Source organism: Nicotiana tomentosiformis, chromosome 5 (assembly GCF_000390325.3).
Source record: "Nicotiana tomentosiformis chromosome 5, ASM39032v3, whole genome shotgun sequence".
NCBI lineage: Eukaryota > Viridiplantae > Streptophyta > Magnoliopsida > Solanales > Solanaceae > Nicotiana > Nicotiana tomentosiformis.
The window spans coordinates 41163268-41176567 of NC_090816.1; the positions used below are offsets into that span (position 1 = coordinate 41163268).

The 13300-nt window shown below is 34.0% G+C and overlaps 1 protein-coding gene across 1 annotated transcript; it reads left to right on the top strand.

Annotated features, from left to right (window-relative positions):
* Positions 1-1472: 1472 nt before the first annotated feature.
* Positions 1473-9781, top strand: LOC104114552 (uncharacterized). Its single transcript, XM_009625028.4, has 6 exons — positions 1473-2038; positions 5090-5143; positions 7691-7771; positions 8713-8782; positions 8889-8977; positions 9430-9781. The coding sequence occupies exons 1-6, from the start codon at positions 1862-1864 to the stop codon at positions 9562-9564; spliced, it is 606 nt and encodes a 201-aa protein (XP_009623323.1). The 5' UTR covers positions 1473-1861; the 3' UTR covers positions 9565-9781.
* Positions 9782-13300: the final 3519 nt, after the last annotated feature.

Genomic DNA, 13300 nt, shown 5'->3' on the forward strand with positions numbered 1-13300 from the left:
TAATTAATTCTTGAACGAAGTAAAATAAATCACCACGCTTAAAGTCTCTATTGTAAATGTGGCAACAATCTAAGATCCTATTAAGAAAAACTAGACAAAATTTACTGGATGAGATCTCAACCCGATTTGAAGATCTCGGATTGAGATCATATCCAACTTAGTTGTTGAGCTTAAAATGTAATTGGATTTGATTTAACGTATTTAATTTTTATTTAAAATTAATCTTCTTATATTAACCTAAAACTAAAATTTTGACTAGAACTAATGCGTTTTAATTTAGGATGTAGTCCTAATTTAAACTGTCCAATAATATTTTTCATGTTTACAAACCTTCCCAATTGGTGGTTGATGTAGATACTACTAAAAAGTAAAAAGGTCTAAAAAGTGAAAAGGACATCACTGTAAAAGTGAAAACATTGAACGGGGAACTAGAAAGTCCAAAATGACCACTCTCGAGATGACATTAGACTTGACTCAGACTCTAACTGAGCAGTTGAAAGTCCAAGGCAACACAACTACTCCGAGCAACGATAAGTAATTTTTTGGTTTTTTTTTTGTAATTCAAAATAATTAATTTTTTCAAATTTTAAAAATAAAGTAATTATTTTTTTCTTACACTGCACTTGAAGTAAATAATGTTGGAGTATGTGTTAGGAGTGTTTATGTGAAGAGATATTAAAAATTAATATGGTCAATTTCATTGCTAATTAATATTATGCTAATTAATATTAAAAAATAAATTTTTTAATCTGTACAAAAATAACCAAAAAATTACTTATTGTGAACCATGAGGAACAACAAGAAGGTTCCATACCAGGAAAGTTCACAATAAACTGTGTATATACTGCGGGGGTAAGATTCCACCATTCACGTTAAGGAATATCTACACAATCAATACATTTCTTAGCTCAATATAAATATTTTTTAATATATATATATATATATATGTTACTCTTCCTTTTAATTTTTATAAACCTATTATTATTTGAAAAATCAAATATTGTAAGTTTTTACCACATTTTTGTCAATATTTTCTTAAAATATTTAAAATTTTAACTATTGTAACTTATATTATTTTTATATAGTTTCTAAACATAAATTTTATTTCAAAAAATTTAAAAATCTATGTTAGAATTCACAGAACTTTTGACCATCCTACTCTAGAAAAGTCCACATAAATTGAAATAAAGGGAATAACTACTTTGCTATCATATATTAAAATTTATTATAAGTATAAAACAATATGTGCAATTATAATATATATATTTAATAAATTGAATTAATTGCAGTATCAGTAGTTTGTTTTAAGTTTTAACACAATGAAATAGTGTACAACTTTTATTGAAATCTGAAAATAAAATTAATTGAAGAAATTACAGCATAGGTTACTCCTAACTCCTCGAACTTTGGAATAAGCGCCACCGCTATTGTCCTTATACCCCTAACCCCTCCTCTCTTCATCCTCCTGGAACCTTCCCGAATCAGCAAACAGATACCCTAAAACATCTTTACTGTTTAAGAGGGATTAATTTGTTTTAAGTGATTTTTAAATCAAAAATTAGAATTTTAACTTTTTACTTATTTTTGTCATTTTAATTTAAAATCAAGTGCTTAAAAATATTTTTTTTATTTTATTCAAACACTACAAGTGATAAAAGTTATTTTAGTTTAAAAACAACTTGAAACAAGTCAATACAAACTTGCTCTAAATCGGAAAACGTCATTAAATAGTACCTTTGACCCATTGTCTTTCTCTCTCTGACCCTTCCCTTCACTGCATCTTATTCCATTCCCTTTCGCAATTTTTAGATCCTTCATTGTTGTAAGTTGTAATCGGCGGCGAGTAATTTTGTTGAAGGGAATGGAGGGAGGTGCAGCAGCAGAGAAACAGAACGAAGCTACAGCGTCTTATACTTATTGGGTGAGGGAGGCGACACAAGATGCTGCACCTTTGCCTCTTCCTAGGAAGCTCACTTCTCAGGACCTCAACAATCAAGCCAATTATCCCCAAACCCACCTTGGGTCTGCCTGGAATCGGGTATGACCCGCTTACCCACTTCGTTTCTCTATATTTTTGTGTTGATTTATAATGGCGTTGGATCAAGGACGGATGTGGATTGTGGTGATGGTCGAGTAGGAAGATCATATTCTTATTTGATTTTGATCAGTTTAGGATAAGGGGTGGATGTTATTTTGTCATTGCCTTTTTGCTCTCTTGAAATCAAGAATGTTAGTGTAGTTACATGTTCAAATCATGTTTAGGTTCATTATATTTGAGTAAGTGAATATTAGAGAATTTCATAATATTCATTAAGGTATGGCATTGTATTCTCCTAGGTACTTGTTTTGTTAGGCGTATGGAATAATCACGTATCATGTTGTTGGTAGCTCAGGACTCCTACATCTGAGCCCTTCTTGTACATTGCTAGTGATCAAGTCAATAAGAAGATTTCTCTCTTTTTACATGCTTGAACTCTATATTGGTCGAAATAGTTTAAAAGATATACACTTATTTTTGCTCTGCACCTGTTGTCGCAAAAAGCATTCAGATCCACTTGCTTAAAATCGTGGATGAGCCTCCATATAGGATTATGCTGGAATCTGATGTTATATCTATGTGCATATGCAAAATTAGCAAATGTTTCAAGTATGTAAGACTTCTGGTCTTTGCTAAGTTATAGCAAGTAAATGCAAAAAGTATTGCTCTAAGTTCTGATATAGTCTGTGCTTTTCAGTGTTTTTACAGTTGCTTACCAAAAGCTCATAGCTTTGTTGACAAAATAAATTCTGGCGTGTCATTTAATCAGATTTTTTAGGTACCTGGGGTTCATGCAATTGTGTAAAGATTTAATGATGCTGTCTACTCTATGTAGTCAAGTGTGTATGGAGCATGACTCAAAATGGCAAATTGGACTTAGTTTGAATTTTTTAGGTACTGAAGACAATATGTCTCCTTGTAGCTAATGTTTTTGTGTTTCCTTTTGACCGGTTGTTTCGTTGCCTTGTGGTCCAATACTCGCGAGAGGCACTTCGATATTTGGAGACACATTATAGTCGTAGCTAAATATTCTGCTGTAGGCAATAGGAGAATGGTGTTTTGACTTGAAGGATTCAAGTAATCAAGTGCACTGGTAGTTTTAGATATTCTACACATTTTTGTTTTTCCTGCAATCGTGGTAATTAATAAATTATGATTCACCCAAGAGGAGTTTCACCAGCGCTGCTGCATCAAGCTTGCAGAATCACAATTCCAACATGGGACGCAAGAAATGCTGAACTTTTCCTAACACTGAAGAATATTTAGTGGTCCATGAGGTTTATATAGACTATTACTTGGATAATTTTACTTTTTAACTTTTGACATAAATAAAAATGTTTCAGCGGCTTCTATACTGTTCAATGTTGTCAACTTTTGCGAGGCTGTACTGGCACATTGTGAGGATAAAGATATGCAATATGTCATGGAACCTAGGATACAGAAGGAGAAAAATATAGATTGATATTGGAGAAGCCTCCCAACTCCAAGTCCTAACTTAGCCTTTTGATTTCGTTCCTAGACACGTCACCATTTAAGACAAAATCCTTGCAAGATAAATCTGAAGTAGTTGTGACAGAGACACCAGACCAGTTAAAATGACTGTCACGTCGAGTAAATTAATTTTGTAAACAAAAGTAGGATAGTTAATTAGGCACTGAGGACATATGTGATGGAACACTGAGAAACCCTTTTTTGCTTGTGAAGTGAACCTATAAGTAAATGATGACATTTAATTTGGAATAGAGGCAGTGCAAAATGGATTCTATATTTTTTAGTTTGCAGAAATGTCTTAATGTGTATTTGACTAGAGGTAGCGAAATAGTTTCAAGCTCAGTGAATAATTATGTCATTGGGATTCACAGGAAAAGAACCTACATTAGTTCCTGCACATGCCACATCCCTAATCATAACAATATGTGGTATATTCTACACATTCTAAATGTTTTGAACAGTACCTTCTATATTGAACTCCATCTGTGATGCAGCCAGTCACAACAATGGATAGTTAGCGTATTTGAGCACAATAGTACCAGAAACTGGCTAGTTCTTTTGCCCCAGGGCTTTGGTCTAGTGGTAAGAGTGCGGCGAGTGATGTGTGGGTTAGGCGTTGTCAAAGGCGCGCTTAAGCCCTGAACGAGGCTCAAAACACGTTGAGCGCTTCGCCTCGCTTTGTGGGCGCTTTAGTGTCGCATCAAAGTTCTAAGGCATACTTTTCCTTGCCAATGAGTGTAATCCTGAACAGGCGACCTTAAACAATTGATATTTCACTTTATCGTGAAGTTGTTTTCAATTTCTTTGTCCATATATTTGTTATTCATGCATATAATGATTAATCTTGGACTACATGCATATTTTTACCTTTTCTCCCGTTGCGCCTTTTTTTATTAAAGCCCACGCTTTATTTGCGCTTTGCGCTTAAAGCCCCAACGAACCTTAGAGCTTTTTTGCGCTTTTCGCCTTTGATAACACTGGCCGCATGTCACGAGTTTGAACCGTCACACAAACAAAAGTCCGGTATTTAAGTGGAGAAGGGTGGAAGGACTTACCCATTGTTCACCGAGTTCAAACTGAGTGCCACTGGGGCTCGGGGATTTCTCAGTTATCAAAAAGGAAACAAATGGCTGGTTCTATCAACCCAAAAAACACCCAGCGATTAATTGTGTTAACTCCACAAAATATAAAGCAGGCTGGCAGCCTGCTTTATTTTTTGTTTCTTTGTCCAAAAATAAAGCAGGCTGTTGGCTTATTACCATGCTGAGGTGATGAGACTAATGGGCTATGCTAGTTTTTACAACTGAGATTAAAAGAAAGTATAGCAGAGACAATGAGGGAAAGCTAGTAGCTGGGATTTTTAGATGTTATCTGCTACTAACTCATTCTGATTTATCCCCTTCCCCTCCCCAAAAAAGAAAATAATAATACTAAATAAATAAATAGAATCTTAAACTGAAGGGAAACCATTCATGACTTGTGGTCTTGCAGTGTTTGTTTCTTCTTATGGATTCAATTGTATCGTGTGTTCTCATGATAATTGCTACATTTCTTTTGCAGGCTGGAACATGGGAGGAGAAAAGTCTAAATAAATGGGCAAATGATAGAATTAAGGTATGAGCTTCAGTATTCTTCCCTTCATCACGTTTTGGAGTGATCCTGTTTTAAAAACTTTTCATGGAATTGCCTCTTCCTATGACCTACAGCTCTGCTTTCACGTCTAATGAGCTCTGTGATCTGGTGGAATTGTCTCTTTGGAAGATCTGATTGGTACTTCTTAAATAAATGTTCCACTAAACTTGGTAGAGTAGTAAATAAGTTGAGTAAATTATCTTTACGATAGGCAGCAAAAAATGGGCTTAGATGATCTGATTGGCTCCTTCTGCCCGAATGTTCAAAAATAAGTTTCATGTTTCAAGTCCCTCCTTGCTGTTGCCAAAATCTGAAAGTCTAAACTGGACATGGAGTGCAATGTTAAACCATGTAGCACTAGGATTCAGTTATTCTTAAAGGCCATTAATAATAGCAAATTATACGGATGACATTATTTGCCACAAATAAGAAAGACTAGTATCTATAGACATCATGTAATTTATGAACTAAAAAATGGGCACAATGCTAGCCTACTAGAACCATGTTGTAGGTTGGGAAACCATATATATTTACATATATCTCCTCCAGGTTAGATTTGCATTCATCTTCTGTTCCTTTTTCTTTAACTGTGTAGTTATGCAGTGGGAATCTTAGGATGCTCTGTTTATGTTATCAAGCTAGTAGCGCATAGTCTTGGTTCTGGTCGGACTTTCTAATTTTGTTTTGTTTTCTTTGCAACAGAAAAATCGGCTCTGTGAATATAAGTTCCATCCACCATCAAACTGTTTATGCATCTTTTTTTAAATGCTTCTTCACAGTTGTTTGACTTGTTCTCTGAAATTGCACGGTGATGGCCATGCATGATGTCATGATGCTTGATTTCATTGCTTCCATATTGCCCGTCATAAATCTATTACTAATATGTGCATGTTCATTTACACTATACAAATTATTTGAAGTTTCCAATATTTATGTTGAAATGATTTTTCTACTTTTAACATGACAAAATGAGATCTGATAGTTCGCAAAGTACTACTCCCTCAGTCCCAATTTATATGGGCGTTGATTGGACACAAAGTTTAATAAAGAAAGGAAGACTTTTGAAACTTGTGTTGTAAAATAAATCATAGATATTAGTGTGGCTGCAAATCATTTCATTTATGGTAAAATAGGAAGCTTAAAATTAAATTGTTATTAAATAAGGAAGTTTGACACACTTTTTGGAATAGACTAAAGAGGAAAGTATGACACATAAATTGGGAGAGAGAGAGTCTCTCGTTGTAACTATGCAAGTCCCTAACCTTTCTTAGGAAACTATTGCAATAATTTTGGATGTTCTGTGGAAACATTAGAACTGTAACACTTTTAAAGATATCTGACTGGTTCTCAAATACTTTTTCCTTACAGCTATCACAAGTTTCTAGCCTTTCTTAAGAAAACAGAAATAAACTTGTCTTTGGATGTTTGGTGGAAAAATGTGGAAAAATCTTAGACTATAATACTATATACAACAGGTGATATATTGAAAAGGTAATTATTTGCAGTTTTAACAAAATATGAATGAATCATATTGCTTTTCATTTAATTCAACGTAGTATCATAAGCTCGTAATGCTAAAAGATTCTGTAATATAATTCATAGTCCTTCTGATGCTTTTAATTCATATCTAAGTTGATCGGACATGGGTGCGGGTGTCCGACTCGGGAGATCTAGAGGTCTGATCCTTCGAGATGTAAATTCTAAGATTCGGGGATACGAATCCTAGTATGGATACGGGTGCTGAGATCTGGCTAAAAATAATTCAAAAAAATTAAAAAAACTCTCTAAATTATAAAATTGTTTGTGGAATACGTACGTATAGCTTGTTAAGTGTAGATTTCATTTTTTATTCTCAAGTTGTAGATAAGTAAAGGATTGATTTCCTAGATAAGGTATACTATTTTCTTCAAAATTACCCTAGTTTTGGTTCTGATTTCCGGAATCAAATTTTATCTCGTCTCAAATTTTTCCGTCCGTCGTGGTCAAAGTATCCAAAATTGTTTGACCAGATCTAGTACGGAGCTTTTACCCACACCCATACTAGTGTCGTGTCGACACGGGTGCGGCACCTAAACTGAACGTGTCGGAACAACTTAGATTCATATAGGGAACTTTTTTGACGCATGTTAATGAATCTATGGTGTGCCTTCTTTTTATGTCTTATCATATTTTCTTATTATTACTTGTATTAGTTCTTTTATGTTAGAAAATTTTACAATTCATTTTTTTGGTGTCTTATCATCTTTTATGAATGTTTTTGACGCATTTTATGAATCTATGGTGTGCCTTCTTTTTATGTCTTATCATATTTTCTTATTATTACTTGTATTAGTTCTTTTATGAATGTTTTATGTTAGAAAATTTTACAATTCATTTTTTTGGTGTTGAAAAATATTCTGAATAGTTTCAACTTTTATTATGATAAGAAACTTATTACTGAAATCAAAAGTTTGAACCATATATGTGTGCGTGCGTGCGTATATGATATGTATGTATACATCTATGTTGCCTGATTCTTTTGAATGGCAGGAGCTGCTCGTATCTGTGGGATCACTGGAGTATTCCGGGGGTAGAGCAGAAGTAGCCGAAGTAACACGATGTTCTGGTGATGTGAGTGCTTTGGTTTTTAATGCCTGAAGTAGTTTGCTATTTGAGGTTGATATTAGGGAAACAACATAAGAATTGTTTTTTGCATTCCCTCTCTTTTACTGTCATCTTCTCTTTTCTCTCTTTAATTTTCGAGAGACAATGATATGGAGAAGGTGAAAAAGTACCAAGGGGTCGTTTGGAAGAGTGTATAAGAATAGTGCTGAATAAGGTGTATTAGTAATGCAAGGATTAGTAATGCATGGGTTAGTAATGCAAGCATTAGTTATGCAGAGATAGTTTCTTATCCACAGTTTGGTGTGGTTTATTTAAACTTAAAATGCATTGCATAATTTTTAAGAAAATGAGTTGTTTACAAAAATGCCCTCCATATTCTTTAGCTTTAAGAGATTTTAAGGACAATTTTGTCTTTAACCATGCTAATGCATGCATAAATAGCCTTGGTATTGCTAATATCATGGTTTGCTATGTATTAGTTATACATAGGATAATACCAAATAGGTTGTATAACTAATACTTGCATGTACCAAACAATGGATTACTAATACCAAAAGCTAATGCATGCTTTATTTTCTCTAATGCATCCTACCAAACGACCCCCAAGTATCTTAAACCTACCTAAAACTGTTTCATGGTTTTACCCTATGGCTCACATAATTTGCAGGATCTTAGCAAGGGGAGGGGATCTAATATAGATTTTTGTGTGCCAAAGTGTTTAGGAATCAAGAATTGGTTGTGTTCAACAGTTTCCTCTCTTCGCATCTGTTTAATTAATCAGAGTATTTACAAATAAACTCGTAAACGAACTTAGGCCAAGATGATGTGACATTGCCATACACCTGTAACCCTTCCACTTCCACTCTCCTGACATATGTGGAATATTCTGCAGTCTTGAGCGTTGTGATTTCTATTTCTTTGCTCATAATGTTTGGATGACACAACAGGCATTCTTGGTGACTGTACGAAATAAAAAGTGTGTTGGCTACACATATGAGCTGACTGTCAAAGTCAAGGGTATTTTTCTCTCTTTGAAATCAGTTTCTTGAAGTCTATCCGTTTTTTCCGCTCCGGTGTTCTTCTGTTTTCATTTAATGAGCAAATGATGTTATACTGTAATTAGGGGAATGGCTTGTCGGAGCTGAGAAGAAGGCGGTCAAAGGCCATATAGATATACTGGAGTTCTCATTTGGTGAGCTAGATGATCTGCAGGTACTTGCTAGATATGTGTTCATACTTTCATAAAAGAATTTAAGAGCAAGTTGGAAACTAATGTACAGGGTGGTATGAGAATGGTTTTGTTGATAAACGAAAAGCTATCACTGCTCTTCATTGTTCAGACCAAATTTATCTGGCGTATTCAGTTGTAGTCAGGAATTGTATGAACTTTAGTCTTCTCTAAACAGAAAAGCGAAGAGCTATATGCTTCTTAATGCAGTAAAGGTAAAAGATAAGTATTGTACCTGTTTCCTGCATTTAAAGACACACAATATTAACTTATTGTGCTTTCTTGCAACTCTGGAAATTCAACAACCCCTTTCCGGAATGTGTGGCCTCTTTGCAGTTTCCAAACAACACTCCAGGGCCAAAGAAAGAGAAAGAAAGATGTTGTAATGTATTTTACAGGAAGCAAGTTGTGACCAACCTTTATTCTTTATTTGTAGATTGAAGTGAAGCTTAGTGAAGACAAGGATCTTGAACAACAAGACAAGCAGCGGATAAAACAGGATATGAAACAATTTCTGCAACCTCTTCGGGAAAAATTGCTTCAATTTGAGCAGGAACTGAAAGAGTTGTAGTGTGCTGTCGCGTCTGGTACTATTTTAAAATCTTTTAAAGTGCTTGTGGTCTGTAGTCGTGGACTAGTGTCCCCTTTGACTGGAAATTATCACTTCAGCTTGTATTAGTAGAATGCAGTACACTCCAGGAAAACTAATTAAGAATCTTGGGTCTTCGGTGTATTTGATGCTGATGGTCTTGGTGACTATTTCATTTTAATTTGATATTTTTAGTGCATGACTGTGAAGATGTCTAGAGTGTCTTAACTCAAAAGCTTAAGACAATGGGTCAAGACATTTTAAACTCTTTTGGACGGTATGTGTGAACACTATAATAAAAAAGAAAATGGTTGTGCTAATAAGCTTAGCAAAGTTTGGCAATAATCTTATCTTATGCGAAAGAATTTTGAGTATTCAACCTAAAACCTTAAAGCCAATTGATGGATTGACTCAGAATATTATACGCCTCTTTGCAAACCTTATACAACCAATGAGAGGCGATTGTGTGCACTAAGATATACTAACCAAATTTCCTAAAAAAACAGATCTTTTCCGGTTTGTAGCATAAATCCCATCTCACATGAAAATTAGTTGGGTCAGCTTGTTCTCTTAGTATCACACTGGCAAGAATCGTTGTTTCCTCTGGCCTATCCCCAAATGAAGATAATATATAAAACGGTAAAAGACCAAATATACCCATGAACTATGAAAAAAGGTTTATTATACTATGTATATTACAAATTATGGGATTTTGGACTAAACAAGTGGGTATGTATATACTCATTTAGCTAGTTACTCTAATCTAAAGGTGCAACATCGGTCAATCTCGTCATAGTCTCAAAAATTATTGTGCCTGTTATGATGGTGGTGGTTATGGTGGTGGAGGGAAAGAAAATTTTAGCTGTGTAAAAACAAATAGAGGGGAGGGGTAAAATGGGTTAGGAATGCTGAGGTAGCATGCCACGTGACATCCACCTCATCAAATGGTAGTACCTCATAGGATTTAATGTCCACCTTGGACAAACTTAACGGGAGAAGGGTATATTTGAACCAATAGTATTACGGTATATTTGGACCCAAAATATAACTAAAAGTATATTTAAATATTTTCTCATAGTACAGGGGTATATTTGACCCGTATATAAAACTAGTATTTTCTAGTATGAACTGGCCTGCAAGTTGTAGCCGCAATTCATATCTGTTCCGCCATTAAAAATAGACACACAGTAATAGTTGGGTGGACTGACAAAGATTAGAGCGACTTCGAATCTAATCTATCCTTACAACTATTCCTCAAAAAGAATTTTATGCTTTTCCAAAAGTACCAGCCTATTATTCTATTGTAGAAGTTGTGATCTTTCATGTTGGGCTAATCATCAATGTTTATACGATTTTATGTCATTGAGTTTGGCTTATAGTGTAAGTTTCTTTTTACATCTTTATTCGGTTGATTGTTACGTATTGTCTCTATTGTTTAGTGGCCAAAGCAAGAATAGTTTGACGAACAAATTAAATGGACTCTTTCGAATCTGTCCAATCTGTGCTCATAATGTAGATTTCAGCAGAGATAGATTTTGTCCTTGCCTGAAAATGGTTTGAATAATTTTCTTTTTCCTAGATTCTTTTGGAGGCGAATTAATTAGTCTAAGTTTGAATAAACGAGAAGCATTGTGGAAGGTTGATGATCACCATAACCATTTGAATAAAAATTTTGTTGAATGAGATAGAACTGACTAGAATATATGAATGCTGATGGTTCATATAGTATAGGATTAAACATAGTTAATTGAGAGGTAAGTGGAGGTAAGTGCACAGGCAATTCCACATATAGCCATTCTCAGTGACGCTAGTTAGAGATTAGTTAATATTTAATTTTTTTCTGAAATTTTAAATAAATAATCTTAACTTCCGGACAGTTCAGGACATTTTTGACCCAAAAATTTAAACTGAAAAACCGAACTAATTCTTAAATAGCAGCCTTTTAGAGTGACTACCTAGTATCATTTATATGTAATTGCACAGGTAGTCAATTTTCGGCTCCCGATTTAAGGCAATAGCCGGAGTTTACAAGTTTTTGTAAGTTTTGGCTACTTCAGAATCAATTTCAAACATATTGTTTATGCAAGTAAACTTCAAACTTTTCTTTTCTGAATTTCATATACGCGAGGCCAAACTTCAAACAGTTATGTTTAATTTCTGATCTAAATTTAAAATATCAAGATTCATTCAGGAGACAAAGTTAACAAGGACGTAAGCGTGAAAAGAGTGGATATATACAAAGTTGCAGAATTTTTTCTTTTGTACGAGACTAAAACAAGAAGCACCAGAGAGATCACAACTTTGTTACCTATATGATCCAGTAAATTGCAGACTCGTCTAAACCTTCTATAAACATTTTTGTTTGTTGGTTTCTACAAACAGCAAAAGATAGGCACTAATCGGTAAAAGACATTCATGCGTCGATCATTTCTTACAACTTTGGTTTTACAGCAACTAAGAAAAAAGAAGTTTACCAATATCGGCTACAAGTTAAATATTTTGAAAAAACTGGATATATCTTAAATAACAGGGTGAAAACTGGTCACCCTCTTAAAATCTTTAATTAATTGATATTTTTTTCCAGGAAGCAACAAAATTGGGTACGCATTTGCTAATGATCCCTAGCTATTAATACTGACGGATCCAGAATTTAAGCTTCATGGTTTCAAACACATTATATTTTTAAAGTTATGAATTTATATCTACTATTTCTTGCAATTTTAGTGAAATTTATATGCCGCTTAAAAAGCATCGGGTTCAAATGATCCCGGTGCCTTCAAGCTCCATCCACCCCTTATTGCACTATCTCTTTTGAATGCTAGCACAACTTAAAGAGGAATGGAATCTAAAATATTCTTTGTTTATTACTGCAGAAAAGCCAATAGAACACAGAGTATCTTTTTTTTACTGTACGCGTGAATCTGGTGAAAGTTAGTTTAGTTTTTTATTACATTATTTAGTTTACTGTTACGTAGCAGTACTTTTCTCTTCTAATCTCCAGAGCAAGAAGCCCCGTGAAAAAAAAAAAAAAGGAATAGTGTCCATTTTAGGTTTGAATGTTAATGGAAATATCACAAGATAACTAGTATTTTACTTGGTGCAATGCTCATTTGATAAAATTCCAATCGATTTTACTCTAATAGTCAAAAGCAAAGAAAGAAAAAGAAGTACGTTTATAATTAATCTACCGACAAAATTCAGAAGCGAAATCTGTCGTGACCAGAGTCATAGATACAGTAATTAATAAAGTTGGTTTCTGCATTGATTTATTGTAAAGCGAGATAAGCATTGATTTTGTAATGATGTATTCCTTTGCTTTCCATGTAGATTTCAACAACGGAAAAGGGATATATATATATATATATATATATATATATATATATATATGTCCCTTTACTATCGGATATTAGTTATTTATATCCTTCGTTATACTATTAGTTATTTATATTCTTCGTTATACTATTCGACATTTCTTACCCTTGCCGTTAGCCTTTTTAACAAATTTACCCCTCCCATTAACGGACCCAAACTGAACACGTGGCACATTTTTAGAACCCCAAACCCTTTTTCTTCCTAATCCAAGATCCATACCCGAAAACCATACTAAACCCATATCAATAATAAGAAGCCATCTTCTTTTCTTCTCAAATGATGAAAAAGAAAGCAACTCCAAATGACAGGTAAAAATAAAAATTCCAGCGACAAATCAGTAGGAAGA